General features: G+C 41.4%; 1 protein-coding gene across 4 annotated transcripts in view; it reads left to right on the top strand.

Moving 5' to 3' along the window:
• Nucleotides 1-23,866, top strand: part of LOC138853758 (uncharacterized) — a 269,343-nt gene extending 245,477 nt beyond the window's left edge. For all 4 annotated transcript variants that reach the window (XM_070092300.1, XM_070092298.1, XM_070092297.1 and 1 more), the window contains one exon: nt 23,335-23,866. In XM_070092300.1, the coding sequence (XP_069948401.1) occupies nt 23,335-23,578 (244 nt within the window). In that variant the 3' untranslated portion in view covers nt 23,579-23,866. The remainder of the gene's footprint in view (nt 1-23,334) is intronic.
• The last annotated feature ends 587 nt before the right edge of the window (nt 23,867-24,453 follow it).

Raw genomic sequence — 24,453 nt, 5'->3', positions numbered from 1 at the left:
CAATACTTACACTAGCAATACTTACACTAGCAATACTTACACTAGCAATACTTACACTAGCAATACTTACACTAGCAATACTTACACTAGCAATACTTACACTAGCAATACTTACACTAGCAATACTTACACTAGCAATACTTACACTACTAGCAATACTTACACTAGCAATACTTACACTAGCAATACTTACACTAGCAATACTTACACTAGCAATACTTACACTAGCAATACTTACACTAGCAATACTTACACTAGCAATACTTACACTAGCAATACTTACACTAGCAATACTTACACTAGCAATACTTACACTAGCAATACTTACACTAGCAATACTTACACTAGCAATACTTACACTAGCAATACTTACACTAGCAATACTTACACTAGCAATACTTACACTAGCAATACTTACACTAGCAATACTTACACTAGCAATACTTACACTAGCAATACTTACACTAGCAATACTTACACTAGCAATACTTACACTAGCAATACTTACACTAGCAATACTTACACTAGCAATACTTACACTAGCAATACTTACACTAGCAATACTTACACTAGCAATACTTACACTAGCAATACTTACACTAGCAATACTTACACTAGCAATACTTACACTAGCAATACTTACACTAGCAATACTTACACTAGCAATACTTACACTAGCAATACTTACACTAGCAATACTTACACTAGCAATACTTACACTAGCAATACTTACACTAGCAATACTTACACTAGCAATACTTACACTAGCAATACTTACACTAGCAATACTTACACTAGCAATACTTACACTAGCAATACTTACACTAGCAATACTTACACTAGCAATACTTACACTAGCAATACTTACACTAGCAATACTTACACTAGCAATACTTACACTAGCAATACTTACACTAGCAATACTTACACTAGCAATACTTACACTAGCAATACTTACACTAGCAATACTTACACTAGCAATACTTACACTAGCAATACTTACACTAGCAATACTTACACTAGCAATACTTACACTAGCAATACTTACACTAGCAATACTTACACTAGCAACACTTACACTAGCAATACTTACACTAGCAATACTTACACTAGCAATACTTACAATACTTACACTAGCTTACACTAGCAATACTTACACTAGCAATACTTACGCTAGCAATACTTACACTAGCAATACTTACAGCAATACTTACACTAGCAATACTTACACTAGCAATACTTACACTAGCAATACTTACACTAGCAATACTTACACTAGCAATACTTACACTAGCAATACTTACACTAGCAATACTTACACTAGCAATACTTACACTAGCAATACTTACACTAGCAATACTTACACTAGCAATACTTACACTAGCAATACTTACACTAGCAATACTTACGCTAGCAATACTTACGCTAGCAATACTTACGCTAGCAATACTTACACTAGCAATACTTACACTAGCAATACTTACGCTAGCAATACTTACGCTAGCAATACTTACCTGCTTGACCTGGACTTAATTACAAGTATACAATACAGGTACACAATACCGGTTTATAATATGGGTATATAATACCAGTATAAAATACCAGTATACAATACTGGTATACAATACTAGTATATAATACCGGTACACAATACTGGTGTATAATACTGGTGTACAATACTGGTGTAGAATACCAGTATACAGTACTGGTATATAATACCGGTATACAATACTGGTATATAATACCAGTATACAATTCCGGTACATAATACTGGTATATAATACTGGTGTACAATACTGGTATATACCGGTACGCAATACCTAAGTGTTACACACCTGTAACACTTAGGTGACTTTATTGCCGAAATGTTTCGTCAATAAAAACACTTAAGTGTTACACATATGTCTTCCTTATTATTGCTGTTTCACAACTATCTTCCTTTTTTTTTTTTTTTTTTTTTGGACAGGGTTTGACAAGGTTAAGGATCCCTAGCTTTATTGACAAGCTATTTACAGGTTAAGGATTCCTAACTCTATTGGCAAGTTTTTGTGAAGTGCCTTGATCGTGACTGAGGGGAACTGAGCTCTCCTTCCCTTGATCTCTGTCAAACTTGATCACCTTCACCTGAACCTTCAGGGTTCACGCTTTCCCCGTGAATATAATTATATGTATATTTCTAATTGCGAAACTACTAAGTATCAGTCTTTGCTAGACTACATTTTCTGGCTTGAACATTTTTTTTTATCGCTCTGATTGAACACAATTTTTAAAGAAATTTCTAATCACGGTGAACGAGGTCAAGACGCGAGGAAAATTAAATTATTATACATACAGATTTTTTTATACATAACCTGCAGAATGGGAGTAATTAGATTTTATTCAAGGGCCGGATATCTCAATTCCCAGGATCAAGAACTCTTCACGACAAGAAAAAACGGCCCATAAAAAGCACCAGCGAAAGGTTTTTCGGCGCTGGGTGTCTCACGCCTTGCCTCGATTACGAAATATTCACAAAAAAACTGGCTGGCACGCAGGTGGTCCAGCGTGCAGGAGTCATATGGGAGACGCGAACGTTGCCAATGAGCCGAGCGTGGTTACGGGGCACTAGCTGGCCAGGAGCTGCTCTTTTTGTTAAGGGTCTCCCGGAGTTCTGCGGTTTAGGGGGTCCTCGAAGTCTTGTGTACACCTTGTTAGTCTGTCAGCTGCGGTCTGGCTCCTGCAAGTTATTGGAGGAGAGATACTTGGGACAAACCGAAAAGTGGTCTCGCTGTCAATAAATCTGATGCAATCTGAACTCTCAATGTCTCAGGCCTACCTTACGACAGCCGCGGCTGAGCGAAGTGCTGCGGCGTGATCGATGCAAAAAGGTGCCGCTGGATTTCAACATGGCCGTAGATAGTGATCTGTGCCTCTGACCGTGACATGTTAAAGGTTAGACAAGCCATAGCAGGAGCGCGTCTCAGGGTCACCCCGCCTACAAAAGGAAGAGGAGCATTTTGTTCATCAGGTGATATGGGAAATTTTCTCCCGACATGAGTCTTAGTCAAATGATGACCCGCTCGGTGAAGCTTTTGACCAGTTGACCGAGGCCTTCGCCTGGCTTACCCGTACCCCCCCCCCCAAAAAAAAGGCAAGTTTTTTCATTCATGATATACATTATACTCATCAGGGTCATTCACTGCTATATAACAAGGGAAAGCAAACATCGATACCAAAAACCCTAAATATTGATCTAATCCAGAGTTGTTGATATTATTCCTTCCCGTTACACCAACCTTCTGGACGTTGTTGAATCTCTCAGTAGTGACAGCCGACGTGTTGACTGACCTTCACATATCGCTGGGTATTCAATGCCGCGATCGACATGAGGCGTATCGCAATTTGCACTTCACGCCTGGTTGATAAGGTTCTAGTTTTTTTACTGGCTGAGCAGTCGTCTGTGTCTTGCCGTAGATACAATGGAGTACTGCTGGAATTAATGAAGGGAGGACAGGTTATATCGCTACAATGCTTCAACTGTTGTAGAGCTTTATTAAGGCGTATATTCATTAAGCTCTACATAGAATGAAACTTTGTCATAAAAGCTGGCTCTCAAACTGTCTTTTATATTCTTTGTGTCTTACGCAGAAAACATTTTTTTAATCACTTTCTTTGTGCGCCTTTGTTTCGAGAGAGAGAGAGAGAGAGAGAGAGAGAGAGAGAGAGAAAGAGAGCTAATTCTCCGATGTAATTCACCATAGAACCATTTGCCTAACACCTCTGCAATTTTCAGACTTACTCTGCGTGTCGCTCCTGCACTCTCAACACGCGCATCTACCACGCACAAAATCTATAATCAGAAAATTCCGACCTTTCTCATTGTTGCTATTCATTCCGTTATCGTTTCCTCCCGCACCCACCATCCATCCTTTCTCTCTTTCCTACCTCCTTCCCACCTCCCATGCACCCACCACCCCATAATTATCATTTCTTGCCTCCTCACTGCAAAACTCTGAGATTCACAGTTGCGTAACTACCCATTAAGACACGTCTCGCCCTCCCCCGGGGATGATCGAGCCGCCGATTCATTACCGATCCCCCGGTGTCATGTCATTACCGATTGGTATTATGACCGGCGGAGCCAATCGCCAGTCATGTCAGTCACTTCGCAGGAGTCGAGAGGCCTCGCTCCAGGGGATGTCTTCAGTGGGTCGGCGGTTCTGGCTCCTCATCCCCGAGACTTGGGTTCGTTTGGGTCCATTTCGTTGTCGTAACGTCAGTTCTTTATTTTATAAATATTTTATACCCTTCGCTTTCTTTTTTTCATTGATTTCTCCCTGTTTATCATATTTTTTCAGTTTTTTTTCTTTTGTCGGGTTCTTGCTTCGGTTATTGTATTAATATTCTTGGTTTTGTTTGTTTTTCCCTCGTGTTATTGTTCTTTAGTTTCCTCCAAATGGTGTTTAGCATTGGATTTTATCGGCACTAACATCACACATCCTTAAAATCTCTGAGAGTAACGACACGCCAAACTGCAAACTTCGTTGAATAACATGACCTTTGTAACCCATAGCAACATTGATTTAGTGAGGAAAAGATAGCTGCTCAACCATAGCGACGCGATTACGGAAGCTGTGGAAGAAACTATAAATTACAGATGCGGTCTACACGGATTTCGTGAGGGAATTTGACAAAAGCAATCATAGTGATAGCATATAGAAAAAAGTCGTTTGGTATAACGGGAAAAGTAGGCAAATGTAAACTGAGGATTCAGCGAGACGGATCTCAAAGCCGAGGGGCTTGGAATGTGAAGTAATCTTAAGGAACTGAATTTACCACTCTTGAGTAAGAAAACAGGACCAGAGAAGGCTTGATTACAACGTCCAGGAATGCTTAGAAGAATCGACATTGTGTTTATGGGCGGACTGGGAAATGAGAGGCACAGAGGGTAAAAGGGTGTAGATTGAAATTAGAAACACAGAAGAGTCATAAGAGAAGATGTTTTCAGCCTCAAAATAATAGGGAAGTAGTATGAATTGGATAAGGGGCTAGTGGAAGCAAATGTCAACCAGTCTGAAGAGGCCAGGAAGGTCCCAGTAATCCCGGCCAAATGGTGGTCAGAAAACTAGGCTTGGAGCAGGTAACTGACACTATAATCACAGTTTTGCAAGTACAGCTCTGTGTATACAATTTTGGGAGTACAGCTTTGTGAGTACAACTTGGCGAGTACAGCTCGGCAAGTACACCTCTGGACACCCTTCTGGACTACAGTGCAGTGACATGCTGGAAACCAGCTTCTTAACACCTCCAAGCAACATGCTGAGGCGATAGGTAATTGTAAGTACGAGGCGAGATTTACATCTCTTAGGGTTACAACCCCTAATTTTAAAGCAACTAAACTAGAAAAACATCACTTTCTTTTCAATTTAAAGAGATGATTAGGCAATGTTGTGTTTATGTAGAAGTTAAGAGATTAAAGGTTCATGGACGAAGAATAGCCACTGGCATAGGATAAGTATAGAGTCGTGGCAAGCCTAATAATCTTGCCTACCGCCCTGGCACAACGGCAGACAGCTGATATGGGACATAGCATGCATATGTAATTTAGCTGACAGCTACATACTCTTCAGTTTGTCATGATGATAATTAAGACACATGTGCAACAGTTATGTACCTTTATTCTGAAATGTTTCGCCTACACAGTAGGTTTCTTCTATCGATTACAGAGGCAGCAGAAACAGTATAGATGTGAAGACGATGTAATCAGCCTACTGTGTCTCAGCCTACTAGTACTGTTTGTCACATGGGTGATTGTGATCAAAGGGTAGCAGATAAGCCTAACTATATAGACCTGGATAAGCAAAGTAACTGCAACTGGATCGATGATTCAGGAACCTCGAAAAAAAAAAAATAGAGAGCTTCAAGGCTTCTAAAATGAATTTGTTTCCAGGCTTATCATACAGATACAATTTTGTTGCCACCTTTCCCTTCCAGCGCTTCGCCTGGATCGCCAGAAGGGAGACTCCTTTTATATCCTCCTGCTCGCCCTAAGAGGAGCTTAACGTGTATTTTGTTTTTGTAATCTTTTTTTTACATAACCCAAATACATTGTGCTCAATGAAGCACATATACAAAATAATGGAGGGGTTGTAGAGAAAATAATGTGCACTCGATGAGGACTTACAAGATCCTCTCTAGTAACTACTATTACATCCTCCAGGGCTGTGTCCTCAGTAATTTAACCAGAAGTGGTACGTGTCCGTGTTCAATTGGAGTGCTTAGATGTCCCTGGTTAAGAATGGTAATTACTGGCACGCAGACACAAGGTATGAAGAGAACAACAAAGAGATAAGCGTATTAAGTAAAAAGCGGATACTCATTAAAAGAGAATTCATACATGGGATAAAAAGTTAAACACAAGACTTAAAGATAACCGGATGAATGCAGGGGAGGGTCGTGAGGCGAACACCGCGACATGAGTCAGACGTGAATGTTGCAAGCTACAGATTGTTGCTGTTATTGTTGGTTTTTGTCACGGGGTGGGGGAAAATCACCCGACATTGGTCTCGGTCATAAGATGAGCCATTCAGTGGTACCGGCTACAATCTATTCTCGTTTTAATACTTTTAAGTTTTTTTTTTCTCAACGTGATTCCTAAATCTACACAAGCATCATTTGGTGTGCGACAGTTTCAGCACTGTCAGTGACTTGACACGTTAACACTGTTGTCTGAGGACACTCGTAAGGGCTCTGGGATGCTGATATTCCTTCAGTGGGTCACTGGTGACTGCTACCGTGTCGGTGCTAGACTCAGTCGACTGAATGTACTCTCGCAACAGGAGGATCCCTCGGCAGACCCGAAAAAAATACAGCATAGACAACACAGCATTAAAACTGTTGCGGATGCCTATGCCTCAAAGAAATTGGAATGTACTCTCTGGGTTGAAGGCGATAGAGATAATAGCTACATGAAAGATACTGTAATAATGTTAGTAGAATTACCGACAATATGTTAGGTAAAAAGACAGAAGTGCAACTAATGCAATATTTTATTGTAGCAACGTTTCGCTTTCCAGGAGCTCTGTCAGAATCTTGGAGAGCGAAACGTTATCACAATATATTACCTAACGTGAAAGATACTAGAGGACCTGGTCTCAAACCTGCACACTTTTATAACAGCGTACTAGAGTGAGATATTTGGGAGAAAGTGTGAAGCAGACCTAGTGAAAAGCAGGGTGTTCCGTTGCTCAGTTGACAACGCACTCTTTTTGCATGTTGAGTGTCCGTGGTTCGATCCCCCGATACGGGCGAAAAACGTTGAACATGTTTCTTTACACCTGTTACCCTTGTTCACCTAGCAGTAAGTAGGTACCCGGGTGTTATTCGACTATTGTAGGTCGCATCCTGGGGAATGGGGAATTAGTATACTGTAAACAGGTCTGGCCTTTAAAATGAGCTGTTATGTAACTGTTCTTAGCCTCAAACATTTATTTATGTTAAAAAAAAGCTCTATGATTAAGCTTAGACCAGCGTCAGGAAACACTTGTCCTGTTTCCTGACGAACTTTACTTAACCCTTAAGCTTCGACTCTCCAGCCTGCTGGCAGCAGATACAAGAAATGTTGCCGGAATAAGAATGGAAGTATTCGACAGGAAACCGAACCACTACCTCCGCCGTGTGCCAGATCAACCAGGCTGTGATACACAGTATATATGCCAGTTGGCGGGCCGCCAATAGCAAAAGTCTGGTGGAGCAGTCACTCAACGGAGAGGCCTGGCTCCGGGCCTTGCCGCAAGAGTAGGCACAAAATTTCGAAGCAGGTCACAGGCAAGTCACAGGTACCTAGGTGTTAGCTGACTGTTGTGAGATTTCAGTAGAAAGTGTGGGTACATAATTTTAAAATCGCCAATTGTTTCTCAGCCTCACCTCCAGAGAGAGACGTAATGTAACTCGACATTAAACTCAACACTGAGATGTTGGGTTTAGTGTGGCATCCCTAGGATGCCAATGACTGCAGTCACTGACATCCTGGGGAAAGGTGATACACCTAAGATAGGGCTGGGCTTAGCAATGAGCTGAGGTAGGATAACAGCTCTTAAGCTGTAAATTCAGTGGTATAAAAATAAGTTTTTTCCCCATATCAGATCTTTAAAGTCAGGGCCACTGATTGCTTCATCTGCAGTCATCTTACCATAGACACACTTCACCTCACACCCTCAAAGGCACTTTCAGTTAACTCGCCTTAACCCCGACTCTCACAGCCAACACACCTCCCCCACCCCCCCACCCCCCGACCTCTCACAGCTAACACACCTTGCTCCTTCACAGCTAAGACAGCTTTCTCCCCACTCTCTCACTATCAAGCAAAGATGAAAAAGAAACTTTCACTGGGACAAAGTTTCGCTCCGAGTAGAGCTTTATCAAATCTTGATTTGATAAAAACTCTACACCGAGTGAAAACGTTGTCTCAGCGAGTTCTGACATCTCCGTTTTCTATGGATCCAATGCCACAAAGAGTTTTTGCAAATTCTTTTTTCCCTCCCCACTGCCCCCACAGCCTCAAATTCACCCCTCAGCTGACATCCCCACAATCTCAAACTCGCCTCTGGCGGCTTTATCCTTCACAACTCTGAAACAGCGCTAAACACCGTTCCCTTTAAGGGAGGCTACCACGAATCTCTTAGGAATTATAATGCTAAAAACCTTCCCCAACATTACCCCCCATTACTATCTCCAACACTACCCAACCATCCCTTGCCTTCCTCTCCTCACTACCTAATGATGTTATCTTACCATCCCTTAACCTTGAACTTCAATACCCGTTATATTCTCTCTTATATTACTGCCAGGTTGTGTTTCTAACCAGATGGACCCCCACCTTACCTCTACCTACTGTGGGCTCCCACCTGCTCGCGTCTACCTTCTGTAGACTCCACCTTCACCCTTCCACCTCTCGTGGACTCCCCCTTCCAAGATGAATCGATTGGGTTCGTTGGGGATGCAAGTCTGGCAGGGCTACAATCTACGCCTACAAAGGGCTAGAATCCAGGAGTGGCAGGGGGCTTGACCCCTTAGAACCCAAACCTAGCAGGGCTGGAATCCAGGGTTGGCACGATTCAAACCCAGTATTTAAAAAAATTAAGTTTATATTTTCACAGTCAGTAATAAACATTATTATATTTTACACATTTGCCACGAGGGCACACATTAGCAATGAAATACACATAATATTATGTACTTTTAATCTAAGATGACCAAATAAAGTGAAAAAAAAATAGGATTTATTGCAGCCTAGTCATACTCTCGTACTGGACTACTGGAATCAGAGGTAACATCCGCCAGTCGTGTTATTCACTTCAGTCTTAATCACAGAAGAACGTTAAGAGGCGACATTCGTAGCCAATCAAGGCGTCCCTGGTTTCATGCTACACACGTGTCCCAAGATCACTACAGCTGCACTACCTTCAATCAATCCCTAAAAGTCAGCTGGTAGTCAGAATACAACTATTATCTTCAAATCCCAAATAGTGATAGATAGCATACTATTCTATTTACACAATGGTAGAAAAACAAATCATGGCTTCTGGGCGTCTTAATCTTGATAAAACAGGAAGTTCTCATTTGAGAAAAGGTGATATAAATAGGGACTTATTTCTGTATAACAAGAATCGCTTTACGAATCAAACTGTGTGTGACTATAATCTCGCCTATACGGAATTACAGACGTTAATAAGACAACGCATAATACCGAATTCGCATACAGCGAAGGACAAACATTACGTAAGAAAGGATTAAACACATCTGATCCTCTGGGTGGGAGCAGAGCGCATGTCAGACTTAGTGTAGGAATTAGCAGTGAACGTAAATATACGACGTTTGAGAGAGTTGATATGGGAACGAAAATATGCGACGTTCGAAAGAATGTGTTTATTTAGGTACAGATACACATAAATAGTTACACAAATTATCATACACAGTAACATGTGTTTAAATTACCTAGGACAACCCCCAAAAAGTCCACGTAACTTTATTTCCATTGGAGGCCTTGTAATGTCTTGAGCATGGGGCCATTTAATCACATCCTTAACATTCTTAATCCACCGGCCTTTGTGCCATAATTCCTGCATTAACTTCTATTGGATATAAGATTGCTTCAGTGCCCCGTTTTCTGCTTATTCCAGTCTGTATTCTGTGTGCTCTGTGTCGTTTCCTACGTTCTCTTTAACGTTTTCTACTTGTGCCACACCGTTTTCTGATTGCTCTAAGCCGTCTTCTGATTGATCTGTACTGATCTGATTCCTCTATATTGTTTTCCATTTGATCTGTACTTGTTCTCGTTGCAACGTTCCTAATTGTTCTGCTCTGTTTTCTGATGGCTTTTCGTCACTTCTGATTGATCTGCACCGTTTCTGATTGCTCTACACCGCATTTGATTCCATAGGTACTCATTGCTCTACATTTTTTCTGATTCTGTGCCACTTTCTGATTGCTTTATTCTGATTGCTCTGCATTGTTTCTGATTGTTCTGCGTCGTTTTTATGAGCGCTGTGCGCTCCACAGCCTTATTTTGTTCCCTGGTTTCCCCTTCCCCTCACAACACCTCTCCATTCCCCCTCGTCTTCCAGGAATGGAAGGGGAAGCGAGGTGTTTTAATGCCGTTGAAGGGTTCTTGATCCGAAGAATTGGAGCCAGCCAAACACACAACTCCCCCCCCCCTCCGCTTCCTAACGTGAAGCTTGATTACTTTCCATCCCCCCCCCCGGTGTTGTGTGACCCTTGCGGGTTTAGTGCTCTTCCCCTGGTAAACAACATTCCGGACTCTGACAATTCAGGTCTGTTGTCGAGAAATTTGTTGTCCAACTCATCCTTCCTCTCACCCTTCCTCCGTCTTTTCGTTTCCTTCATTTTTATCATCCCACCCTCCGTTCTTCCCCTTTCGCAGCCTCTCTTCTCTTCTACTCAATCTTTTCCTTCCGTTTCTTTGTTATCTCCCTTTATCCCATTCTATCCCTCCTATCCTTCCCTCACTTTTGACCTCTTTCATCTTTTCTTTCTAATCCTCTCTTCCCCACTCCCTTCTCTATTTTTTTCTCCTCTTTTTGCCTTCCCTCTCTCTCTCTCTCCCTCGTACAAGCAGCTGTAACTCTGACAATCAAGGTCAACCTCGGGTTAATGTCTGCCCATCACAGTACTACTCCAGGCAACAAGACCCACCATGAGGCTCCCTCATACCTCATCTTACCTACCTACCCACCCTATTAGCGTACCTACCTATCCTACCATCCCTACCCACATACCCTGTCTTACCTACCATCCCTACCTACATATCTACCCCATCTTACTAACCCTGTTTATCTACCTACCTACCCCTGCCTTCCTGTCTGTCTAAATTCCTAACTACGTAACCTGTTTACCTGGCTTCATGCCTACCTACCTACGTTCCTGCTTTCGTGCCTTACTGCCTGCGTGGGTTCTTGCTTACTTCCCTCCCTACTTGTCTTGCCATTCTGCCTACCTACTGGCTCCTCCACACCCCACCTGTCTCACTTTCCACCTGTCACCCATGAAGCAAGAATAACACCTGTCCCCTGTGTAACACCTGGTCTTCACCAGCTAACGAGAGAGAAAGAGAAGGAAGCAAGCAGATATTAACTAACCGAGTCGTACCAGTGGGTGTTGCTGAAATAGTGTGTGTGTGGGGGGGGGAGAAACTATCGGTTATACCGATGGAAGTCCCTACACTAAATAGTGCAACATTGCAACACAACGATATATTGCAACACACAATGCAATGTTTGCAGTACAAAAACAATGCAATATCGCAACACTCAATGCATTGTTGAGAAACACAGCATTACAACACAAAATGCAACATTGCGACAAAATGCAACATTGCGACACAAAACAGTGCTATGTTGCAACAATGCAACATTACAATACACAATTCAGACTTGTGGCATATACAATGCAACATTGCAACACAAGTAATGCAAAGTTGCAACACTGCAACGTTATACTAAAACACTAAAACATTGCAATAGAGCATAACAGTGCTAAAACAGTGCCTCATTAAAGTAAAGCACTGTAAAACACTGTATAGCTGTGTAAAAACCGAACTGTCAAAAGAAAAACAGAACAAAAAAAGCAGAAGACTGGAAAAAAGCGAATGTTTTGGTGTTTGAATCATTAACCCTGAATGACCTTGAAGGCTACGAGCCTGCTGGGTGGGTTCTTGGGTGGGTGGGTGGTTTGGTACGTGGGTTAGGTGGGTGGAGGTTTTTTTTTTTTTAATAATTAGATACACCAGCAGTGTGCTGCTCCCGCTGCCCCGTTTCAGACCAGGCTTCCTATTTGCTGGCCAGGTCGATCAGGCTGTTGGTACCCGCCTTGGTTGTGCTGGGTGGGGGGGTGTAGGTGGGTGGTGTGTTGATGGGTGGTACGAGTGTGTGGGATATCTGGGGGTGGGTGTGGGGGTTTGTGGAAGTTAGTTGTAATGGGTATGGCCAGGGGGAAGAGGCGGGCATTGGCTTTTGGGAGGGGGTTGCTGGTGCTGGGTGGGGCGGGCCCCTGGACTAGTGGAGTGGGCTGGGATAGGGAGTGACCTGGGTGGGCATGGTTATAGGGTGGGTTGCTAGGATGGGCTGGGAGGTGGAGTGTAAAATGGGTGGGGTGGGTTGCTAGGATGGGCTGGGAGGTGGAGTGTAAAATGGGTGGGCAGACGAGTGGAGGGAGATATAATGAAGGAAGAAGGGATAGGAGGAGGGGAAAGGTGGTAGTAAAACAGAAGAAGGGATAGAGGGAGAGGAAACAGGAAGAGAGGAATAAAGCCAGTCATGACATCTTAGTCTCTGTTTAACACATTCCCTATGTCAATTTCCTAATGCTTTCTGCAAGCTTACAAATATTTTCTTCAATTGAAGCTCGGTTGGGTTGGGTGTTATTGGTTTGGGTTGGGTTCGCTTATGTTGGGCTCGCTTAGGTTGGGCTCGCTTAGGTTGGGCTCGCTTAGGTTGGGCTCAGCTCAAGGGAGAAACCTCACATTATGAGGTTTCCAGCAACCTCTTTGGGTAACGAGATAGCTGAAAATACATTAGATTTTCCTGTCGAAGGGCCTGTTAATTGTGCACCAAGGCCTGGTCATGGACCGGGCCGCGGGGGCGGTGACCCCCAGAACACCCTTCAGGTAGGAAAGTAGGCCTTGTATCCATCTTATGTATGGTATCTCACAAAATGTCATGGAATTAGACCCAAAACTGCTTACTAGTACATCTGGATATATATTTACAGATTTTATTAAATCAAGTACAAGTAAATTTAGGATATTTGCTCTCTTATGCGACCATTGATGTTTGAATATTCCCCAATAAGTGAATATTCAAGCAGTGTGTGCAAGAAAATGACCAAATACTTCGTATTTACTTTTCTCAGCTTGTGTGTATACCAAACTACCAGCATTACTTATAACTAAGCTAAGGCTATTATAGCTTCAGTTTGTTTACAAGTTCCATCAATATGCTTATTATATTCGTATTATCATAGTAAGTTATAAATATACTCAGGCTTCTAACCACATTACTGTAACATTTGAGATTCATTTACTTCTAAATACCTGACACACACACAGCCCAAGGTTACGTTCAACTTCTTCCTATAAGGAATCTTTTTTTCTTAATTTATCAGCTAAATCATGTAGGAGTGATTCCATGTGTGGTGGAATCTATAAGAATTGTACCTTGGTTCCTTTCTCTGGATTTTTTTAATAACTATAATTGTCGTTTCCAGTGAGCATATTGATGGGAGTTAAGTGCATGCAATGATAATATAAGGAGTTAGAATCATTGTCATAAATTTTTAGTGACAGGATTCAAAACATTTAATATTGTAGAATCCCAGTAGAATACCAGCGAGGTGGTAGCAACAACAAATGCAGCCCCGCCGTAGGGGTCAGTCTTGGGACCGGTTCTGTTTTAATATAAATATACGACATCGATTGTGGGTTATACCGTACAGTTTCGAAATTCACCCATGATGTATAACGAGGGAACAACGTTACAACAGTTAAGCCAACAACTGTATATAATCTGAGAAATTTCAATAAATTGAGCGAATAAATTACAGAAAAATCAGAGTTAAATATAAATACCTACTAGATACAATAAACGAAAAGGAAAGATTTAATGAAAGCAAATAAATATACTTTACATTAATTTATTGCTATTATTTAAAACCATTTCACGGAATTTGTAAAAACACCCGAAAAATATAGGCTACAATATGGACTTCATTGTTTTACCAAAGGAGTTTCGATCCAGGTAAAACATATATTGTTTAAGGTACGTCTAGCACATATTAATTATATTTATTAATTTCATGAGGAAACTCAAAACCCATACAGGCACAAATCCCCTGGGAATGGGAGGTAATCAGTTTTGATGGTGAGATCAAGAGCCCTTCACGAACCTTTCAATGTAGGGTGTCCAGCGCCGAGTGACTATGAGCGGACAAGAAGTAAAGCTTATGAGAAATCAATTCAGTTTTTCCAGGCGAGCATTGAGTATTGACTTATTACAAGTATTTAGAATCATCAGAGATGACACAAATCTGGATTCCATGTCAATGAAACAAAACGTTTATATATTTAACTGGTAAATATATAGATTTGCTTGCACGGCTGTAAGGCATTCGTAAATAACCAACCACATTCGTACATGAAGATATTGCTTATAATTTCCTTTGTGTACGTTTGTATTTGTACCTCTTTGTATAGAAGAGTAGGGAGGGAGGGAAGGTGATGAGAGAGAGAGGTAAGGGAGGTGGTGACACTAGGAGGGAAGCAAGAGAAGAAGAGGGGAAAGTTTAGGGAAGTATGGTGACAAGCGATGATAGACAAGGCAATGACGATACGAAGGAAGAATAGCGAAAGGAAGGAGGCAGCAGCAGCAGCATCATCATGACACCTGCCAGCTTCCAACAAGACATTAATAATCTGCTACGTGCGAGGTTCACCCCCTGGTCACTGCCATGTTTCGACCTCCTCCTCCCCTCTAGGCTTACCACCACCACTAGACATTCTACTTCATTCCTTCAATTTTTTTTCAGAACGTTTGTTCTTCTATTACGCAGTTTACATCTGCCCGGTTTTCAATCTTTCGACTTTCTTGTTATTCAGGGTAAAATTTTTCACTGGTCGTGAGCTGTTTTGAAGTCCCGTCAGGTCTTTGACTTTCAGTTTCTTCCACGTTTTCTCTGGCAACTCGGTGTTGGCCGCCTCCAGCGTCACTCTGGCTCATTCCAGAACGAACATTTTTCTTGTCAGCGGCGGCTCTTCTTATGTTGCCTTCCGCTGATGATGCTGCTTTTCCCCCGTTGTGGCCGTTGCTGTCTCTACCACTGTTGCTGCCTATACTGCTTCTGCCGCACCTTTTGCTGCCTCTGCTGTTATTGTTATTGCTGCTGCTGTTACTTCTGTTACAGTTGGTACTGTAGCTGCCTCTTTTGCTGACTCTGCTGTTGCTACCTTTGTTGCTTCCTCTTCTGCTATTGTTGCTGTTACGTGTGTTCAATGCTCTCCATATGTATCTTTAATTTCCCCACTTTATCATTTTCGTCAAAATTCTCCACCGCTCATGACTGTTACTGTCACCCTCCTCTTGGTATTCTCTTTCTTCCCAAAATACCAATCTCTCTTCCTCTATATGTTAGATATCTCACCATCTCTCACACTTTGACTGCGAGTCACTATTTTTTGTAATGAACATCTCTTCCCGCTTTTTCTCTCTCCTTGAGGAGAATCCTCTCTTGTCTCGCCTCCCCACCATCAGCATCTCCTCTCTCTCCACTTACCATTCTTCCCCCTCCACCCCCACCCTTCGCGGCACCTGTGTTGTAGCCTCTGCTTAACACGAACTTGCTCCCATCCACAACCTTATCAGATTTATAAGGCTATTCTCATAATGCTTCACTCTTTCTGGTAACTGCTTCACTAACATGTCTGTCCCACTCTCTGGGACTAACACGGTGTTGAATCTCTACTCTCTCCACCCTCCGTGAGTTTTACTGCATCAGGAAGTGGAAAGCTAGCTCGTATTTCAAACGAGCGAATTAGAGAGGCAGAGGATGGAGTAAAAGAAAAAAAAACTGGCTGGAGTAAAAAGTGGTGATGGGCGCGCGGCGTTGCCCAGCTGTCGTGTGCCGCTTGCGACCACTAACACGTATATTTTTCCCACTCGTTTTAGGCTTTTTCTCACCATCTCGTCATTTTGAATTCCCAGTGTTTTAGCTTGCATTTTAACAACTATTCGCTGTGTTATGCTAGATGCAGTGTGAAACTGCAGAAAGTGGAGAAAAATAGGATTGAAAGGGGTCATTAGCGTGTGGAAAGCGAGGGAGAGAGTGAGTGGTGTTGGGGTTAGCGAGGGAGTGGAACGCAAGGAAAGGGGGCGGACACGCATCACGGGTCAATGTCACAAGTCCAGCATAACTCAGCAGATCTTCCCCTGAGATTTGTCTCAGCATCCAGCGTGTGTTTGTGTGTGTTGTCCCTCATCTCCGGGTGATGCTCAGGTAATCTTCGGTTAATAATGCTCAGGTTGTGGCCACGCTTGCTGTCTCCTCCCCCCCCCCCACACACACAATAGCGAGCAAAGATAGCAGTATGAAGAAGAAAAACAGTGAAAGTAGTGTTTCAAAAAAAAAAAAATGTTTTGCAGGTGTGACAGTTTCTGTAAGACAAGAAAGAAATAGAAATACTTTTATTCTTTCACATTATTTTCTCACCATTCTAACTGGAGCTTCTACAAATGTTACGACACAATCTTAAATATATTTGATGCTTCTAGGATGTTAAAAAAAAAAAAAAAAAAAAAAAAAGGCATGAAAGTCAGCATGGTTTCAAACATTAGGACAGGTTTATTTACAGAACTTTTCGATACGTTTTCTTAGGAGGACCGAAACGTTTTGTAAATAAATATCCGTGTATCAGCCCATCTTTTTTTTTTAACCTCTTCTCGGCATCCATTGCCAAGGTTTTGCCAGGCTAGTGATGGTTTCACTTGATTCGCTTCATTCTTGAACAAAACTTTTATAGAAAAAAAATCTATGGGCAAATTATCTCGGGCATAAAAAAAGTTATGAAAGCGTTCTCAGGTCTATACAGAATACTTTGATATCCAAGCTTTCTGGTATTAATGAACCCCTTGACGCTGGTGAGGGGCTCTTGATCTAGGGAATTGGATCTGTGCTCCAGTTCCCTGAATTGAGCCTGAATGCCTTCCATCCCCCCACCCCACATGCGCTCTATAATCCTACGGGTTTAGTGCCTACCTGCGATTATAATTGATTAATATATATATATTTTTCTCAGGTCTATAAAATACTTTGATATACAAGCCTTCTCAAGTTTATGTGCAATACTGTTTATTCTAAATGTTTTTCTTCACCTATCCACCTAATCAGACTTGCTTATTATTGTGTCCCAGAGACAGAGGCATTATTGGCTCATTTCCTGATACACTGGATGAGGCCGGTATTAATGCTGATGTCGGTTTTGTGCTTTCTTTGATAATGCTGACGCTTATGCTCCAGTGTTTTAAATGGTCTTAACTGAACCAGAAGTCAAGACAAGGTCGCAGGATATGATCGAAGAGGATTTTTTTTTTATATTTGTATAGGCCATACGGCCTATACAGTGTTAAGATATATAATCTTAACACTGCGACTAGCCAAGGAGTCGTTCTCTTGCTACTTTGGCCTACCTCATGGTGGGCGAAAACACACGACGCCTTAATCCACGGGACCACACAGATTGTGTGGTCCCGTGGATTAAGGATTCATGAGTTTTCGCCCACAGTGAGGCAGGCCTAAGCAGAATGAGTTTGACTCCTTGGCTAGTCGCATTGTTGCTATTGAGTTATATGCATATCTGTATAGTCTATACAGTGCTGTATGGTAAATTTTTCGTCTTCCTGTAATTTATCGTTTTTTCCACAATGTTTCGTTTTTCCCATAATTTATCGTTTTTTCCACAATGTTTCGTTTTTCCCATAATTTATCGTTTTTTCCACAATGTTTCGTTTTTCCCATATTTTATCGATTTCTCCACAATGTTTCGTTTTTCCCATAATTTATCGTTTTTTCCACAATGTTTCGTTTTTCCCATAATTTATCGTTTTTTCCACAATGTATCGTTTTTCCCATAATTTATCGTTTTTTCCACAATGTATCGTTTTTCCCATAATTTATCGATTTTTCCACAATGTTTCGTTTTTTCCACAATGTATCGTTTTTCCCATAATTTATCGTTTTTTCCACAATGTATCGTTTTTCCCATAATTTATCGATTTTTCCACAATGTATCGTTTTTCCCATAATTTATCGATTTTTCCACAATGTATCGTTTTTCCCATAATTTATCGTTTTTTCCACAATGTATCGTTTTTCCCATAATTTATCGATTTTTCCACAATGTATCGTTTTTTCCACAATGTATCGTTTTTCCCATAATTTATCGTTTTTTCCACAATGTATCGTTTTTCCCATAATTTATCGTTTTTTCCACAATGTTTCCACAATGTATCGTTTTTCCCATAATTTATCGATTTTTCCACAATGTTTCGTTTTTCCCATAATTTATCGTTTTTTCCAAAATGTATCGTTTTTCCCATAATTTATCGATTTTTCCAAAATGTATCGTTTTTCCCATAATTTATCGATTTTTCCACAATGTTTCGTTTTTCCCATAATTTATCGTTTTTTCCAAAATGTATCGTTTTTCCCATAATTTATCGATTTTTCCACAATGTTTCGTTTTTTCCACAATGTATCGTTTTTCCCATAATTTATCGTTTTTTCCACAATGTATCGTTTTTCCCATAATTTATCGTTTTTTCCACAATGTATCGTTTTTCCCATAATTTATCGTTTTTTCCACAATGTATCGTTTTTCCCATAATTTATCGATTTTTCCACAATGTTTCGTTTTTTCCACAATGTATCGTTTTTCCCATAATTTATCGTTTTTTCCACAATGTATCGTTTTTCCCATAATTTATCGTTTTTTCCACAATGTTTCGTTTTTCCCATAATTTATCGTTTTTTCCACAATGTATCGTTTTTCCCATAATTTATCGTTTTTTCCACAATGTATCGTTTTTCCCATAATTTATCGATTTTTCCACAATGTTTCGTTTTTTTCCACAATGTATCGTTTTTCCCATAATTTATCGATTTTTCCACAATGTTTCGTTTTTCCCATAATTTATCGTTTTTTCCACAATGTATCGTTTTTCCCATAATTTATCGATTTTTCCACAATGTATCGTTTTTCCCATAATTTATCGATTTTTCCACAATGTTTCGTTTTTTCCACAATGTATCGTTTTTCCCATAATTTATCGTTTTTTCCACAATGTTTCGTTTTTCCCATAATTTATCGTTTTTTTCACAATGTATCGTTTTTCCCATAATTTATCGATTTTTCCACAATGTATCGTTTTTCCCATAATTTATCGATTTTTCCACAATGTTTCGTTTTTCCCATAATTTATCGTTTTTTCCACAATGTATCGTTTTTCCCATAATTTATCGATTTTTCCACAATGTATCGTTTTTCCCATAATTTATCGTTTTTCCCATAATTTATCGATTTTTCCACAATGTTTCGTTTTTCCCATAATTTATCGATTTTTCCACAATGTTTCGTTTTTCCCATAATTTATCGTTTTTTCCACAATGTATCGTTTTTCCCATAATTTATCGATTTTTCCACAATGTTTCGTTTTTCCCATAATTTATCGATTTTTCTACAATGTATCGTTTTTCCCATAATTTATCGATTTTTCCAAAATGTTTCGTTTTTTCCACAATGTATCGTTTTTCCCATAATTTATCGTTTTTTCCACAATGTTTCGTTTTTCCCAAAAAATTTCGTTTTTTCCATAATTTATCGATTTTTCCACAATGCTTCATTTTTCTCACTTTCAATTTACCATAAGTTCTCATTTGGGTATTTCATGTACTTTACACTAAAATGTCATGCACAATAGGTAAAACTTACTGAACCATACCCCCGGCCGGGATTGAACCCGCGGTCATAGTCTCAAAACTCCAGCCCGTCGCGCTAGCCACTAGACCAGCTAGCCACAATAAGATTCATCCAACTAGGTATATTTCTTATTGTGGCTAGCTGGTCTAGTGGCTAGCGCGACGGGCTGGAGTTTTGAGACTATGACCGCGGGTTCAATCCCGGCCGGGGGTATGGTTTATTTGCAATCGTGTCATTACGATTTCTTAAGTCATGTAAAACTTACTGTTTTGGCCAAAACAGCAACTCTTCTTACCGAATAAGGGAAGTGAAAATTTGTGTATGCAAAGATCTCAAAAATCATTCTGAACATTACGAAAAAAAAATGTATTTTGTTCGATTGGGCTAAGTTTATAATAATTCGTGATTTTTTTTTTTTTTTGGTTATGTTGATTATAATAAAAAAGAAGCGCTAAGCCACAAGGGCTATACAGCGCTGCAGGGTAGGGAAGGAAGAGAGGGTATTGGGCGGCAGAAGGGAGGAGGGATGATCAGGTGGTTACAGAAAACAGAGGGGTAGGGGATAGTACGGGGTAGAGGGTAGCAAGAGATTGAAGTAGAAAAGGCTGAAGGTATCAGAATTTGTGAAGTCAGTCAGTTGTTGTCAAAAAGTCAATGAGAGTCAGGATGAAAGGTGGGTCCCTCAGCGAGAAGGGAAGGGAAGGTAAATAGAGAGCAGCGGAGCAAGTGGATACGGGCTGCTGTGTAATGCAGCGAATTATTATAATCAAAAAGAATAATGCAGCGAAGTACGAACAAATAGCCGATGGTACGGAATATCAGTGCGTAGGTTATGTTCAGAATGGTTTTTAGAAATCATTACATACACAAATTTTCGCTTACCTTATTAGGCAAGAAAAGTTGCTCCAAGCCAAAATATCAAGTTTTACCTATTCGGCAAGAAATTACATGTAATACATGTGCAAGTTTCCCTGCATCAGGTGTAAGAAAACGTGCCCAATGTTTCCACCCTTGCCTAACCATTTAGGGTCAAGAGTATGGAAGAATAAGTATGGCAGACTAAGGGTAATAATGTGCGCTAAAGGGAAAATATAATCAAAGTGTATATCACATGCTGGCAAAAACAAATTATGATCAAAGGGCGTTTGGGTCAAAGGTGGGAGCAGTCGGTGAGGTGGTCAGATAAAGGACAAGAGAGCTGTGACGACGCCGGAGATGATTTCTGCGTTGTAACGGAGATTGAACCACGGACAGTGTGCGCTGCCTACCGGAGAGACAGAATAAGAATGGATTTTGGAATAGGAGACTGGACCGTTATTTTAATGTAAAGTGCTGTACTCGTGTGGGTCTAGCCGTTAGCCATTAACCGCAGTACACTTGAACAGCGCTAAGCTCGGAGGAGTCGTACAGCGCCTGGGAAAAGGGAAAGCAATCAAGTTCAATCCGAATAATGGGATAGGTGTAATTCTTTGTAGAAAACTCCCTCACTGGCGTCAAGGAACCTCCAGAGGGAGGGAAGCTTCAGTAAGGGTTGTACGAGACTAAAAAAATCTTAGGGGTAAACTGCAGGAATGGAAGAAACCGCGATACCAGACACTGCTGTGCCCTCAAGAGGTCAAAATTTAGGAGAAATTGTATAAAAGCGACCGTGATACTTCTAACCTTGTGTTTACTCACGTGCAAACGCTGGTGGTATCGATTACCAAAGATTAAGTCGTCTAATTACACGTTGGAGGGGAAACTTACGTCGGACTTGCTATCCATCCTGGACCAGTCAAATCGCAACTCTGAGATCTTTTCTGTCCAAGACAAAGATTGACTTTAGGTAGGAAGGTTAGGCAAGTAGGTGGGTGGGTTAGGCAAGTAGGTAACGTTGGGTAGGTAGCCATGTTGGTTGCTCTCCCTAAGTGCGTTTTATTTTAGTTGTTCAAGAGGCTTGGTCAGAGACCGGGCCGCGGGGGCGTTGACCCCCGGAACTCTCTCCAGGTAAACTCAAGATACGGAACTAATTCTCATCCTGTCAAACCTTTATTTCTTGGTACAGAAAAATAGGATTGTTCCCATGTTTAGAGGAGTTATCGGGATTATGCAGTTATCATGGGGGAGCGCTAAACCCGTAGGATTATACAGCGCACGTGGGGGGGGGGGAATGGAAGGTATTCAGTCTCAATTCAGAGAACTGGAGGTTATCGGGAAACGTCTATCCAGAAAGTACAGAAGTTTTATTTGTCGGCCACATGGCCCTTGTAGGTTTAGTGCTTTTTAGTATGATTATTTGTCTGTAGGTGTCACTAATACGAGTGAAAATGCCACCAGGAAGGCAGTGCCTCTTATCCTCCGAGTGAATATAACATTATCAAAACAGCACCGAGCAGTGCCCACTCATCCCATGTGTGACCAGGTTACTGTAATGTTACCAAACTATTACCATGCTGCCAGGATCCAGTAAATACACATGCCGCAATAAAAACAGTACACTTCAGTCCAAACAGTACATACGCCTCTGACGCCCATCCTACACTGATGTAACCTACAGGAACAGACCAGTCTCACGCCGGAAGAAATACAAAAAATTGAACGTTTCCTATTTTTCTTCGACACCTCTGTGCCAGACGTATGGCGGTGTATTTTTTCAAACAGCCTAGTGGTTAAGTTTATGTAACCTAACTATGAAGTAAACATTAGGGGGGGGGGGAGGAAGTAAATGTATTAATTTTGTGGTCTAGCTAATCAAATACTGGCGTTTTAAACCGAGAATGTACCGTTAGGAAATTTTTACTTTACAGCCTTAAAATACAAACAAACACAGATCCTCTAGGTTCACCCACCTAATCCCCCTATCCCCGCCTACAACAGCCAACGCCCCCTACACACCCACCACCCAGTAATGACCTCATCAAATAGGCCATGAGCTGTGACAGCCAGGGTCAAGGTGGTGAGGTGAAGTCAGGTCAAGCACACGTGGTCACACGGCTTGTCAGAAGATAATATCCGAGTGTTGTGTGGACGCCTTGATGACTCACCTGCAACCCGCACCTGGTAAAGAGACAGAATCAGTAAGGTGAGGTTGGAGAGGGTATAGGATGTTGAGTGGGGCTGTGAGGGTGTAAAGATGGGTGTAGGGGGTTCTTGTCTATGCTGGTGAAGGTCTAGACTAGTTCAGACTATTCAGTACAAAGCTACCAATACACAAAGCCCTCTTACCTCCCTCCTCCCCCTACTTCTTCCCGAGTCACAGAACATCTCAATTTAAACCAAGCAACCACGCCCAGACAAGCCAGAATCTCTCCTGATTCTCTTCCTTTATTCTCCAGATCCAAACAGGAACGAGCAGGAGCCAGCCACATCCGCAGTAATCCACCTTCACCTCGCACAATGGGGCACCGGCAGTCAGCAACCGTCCACGAGGGGTTCAAATCCAATTACAGTCCAGCTATGTGCTTCCACCTGACCTCCAGAACAGGTGTGCTTCCTGGGGGAGGCCTATTTTTTTTTAGTCCAGCCTCTCTCAGTAGTGAACTACGATGTCGTGGGGTTATCACTATTGTAAATTATTGATGAATAGTCACTGTACCGTGACTGGAGCAACACACAACCCACACGTAGGAAAACTTGTAACGACGTTTCAGACAGACTTGGAGCATTAATTAGACACACACTCGTATATAATACTAGCTCCCTTACTTTCCTGTGCTGATGTGTGGCTAGTTAATAGCGCAAGTCGGAACGAAACGTCGTCCTAAGTTTCTTTCTCCTATGTACGACACTGTACACCCACACTGAAGGAACTACGAATTATTTGTGCATTATAAATTATATTATGGTCGGTGGGTATGTATTCAATTAAAAGGCTCTAGTACAATTTTTATTATTCTTAGGCTATATGACCCCTTTGGCTCTCCCCATGGATATCTTATCATTGCTATTACGTTATTTCGTATGCTAGACCCAAGATGCGGCTGGCAACACTGCGCCATCTACCAGTGACGTCACAACTTCACGAAAATACACAAACAGCCTACATAATTTGACACCCTTAACAGTTATTTTCCCACATAAGACAAGACTATTTTGAATAACGAAAATTTGACACCAAGACTTCGGCACCTGCATTCCACAAGAGCAATCCCATCTTATCCAGCGTCTATGTACTGGTCAAATGTTCCCTCCAGAGTGGCACAAAGTTCTACTGACGACCTCACGTTAGTCGTGTCTGGGTGAGACAAATACCGCCCCACCCAGCTAGCTTGAGTCGACCTGGAGGGCGCTCCGGGGGGTCAACGACCCCGCGGTTCAATCCTTGTCCAGGGCCTGATCAACCAGGTTGTTACTGCTGTGTTGTACTCACATTAAATATACATCTGTTTCTACAAGTACATGTACAAGGTATATAGTCCTAGCTGACATCAATGACATATTACTATATAGAAAAC

This window comes from Cherax quadricarinatus, chromosome 39, assembly GCF_038502225.1.
Source record: "Cherax quadricarinatus isolate ZL_2023a chromosome 39, ASM3850222v1, whole genome shotgun sequence".
NCBI classification, from domain to species: domain Eukaryota; kingdom Metazoa; phylum Arthropoda; class Malacostraca; order Decapoda; family Parastacidae; genus Cherax; species Cherax quadricarinatus.
Note: the sequence above shows the minus strand (reverse complement) of the source record. Positions and strands in the feature narration are given on the sequence as shown.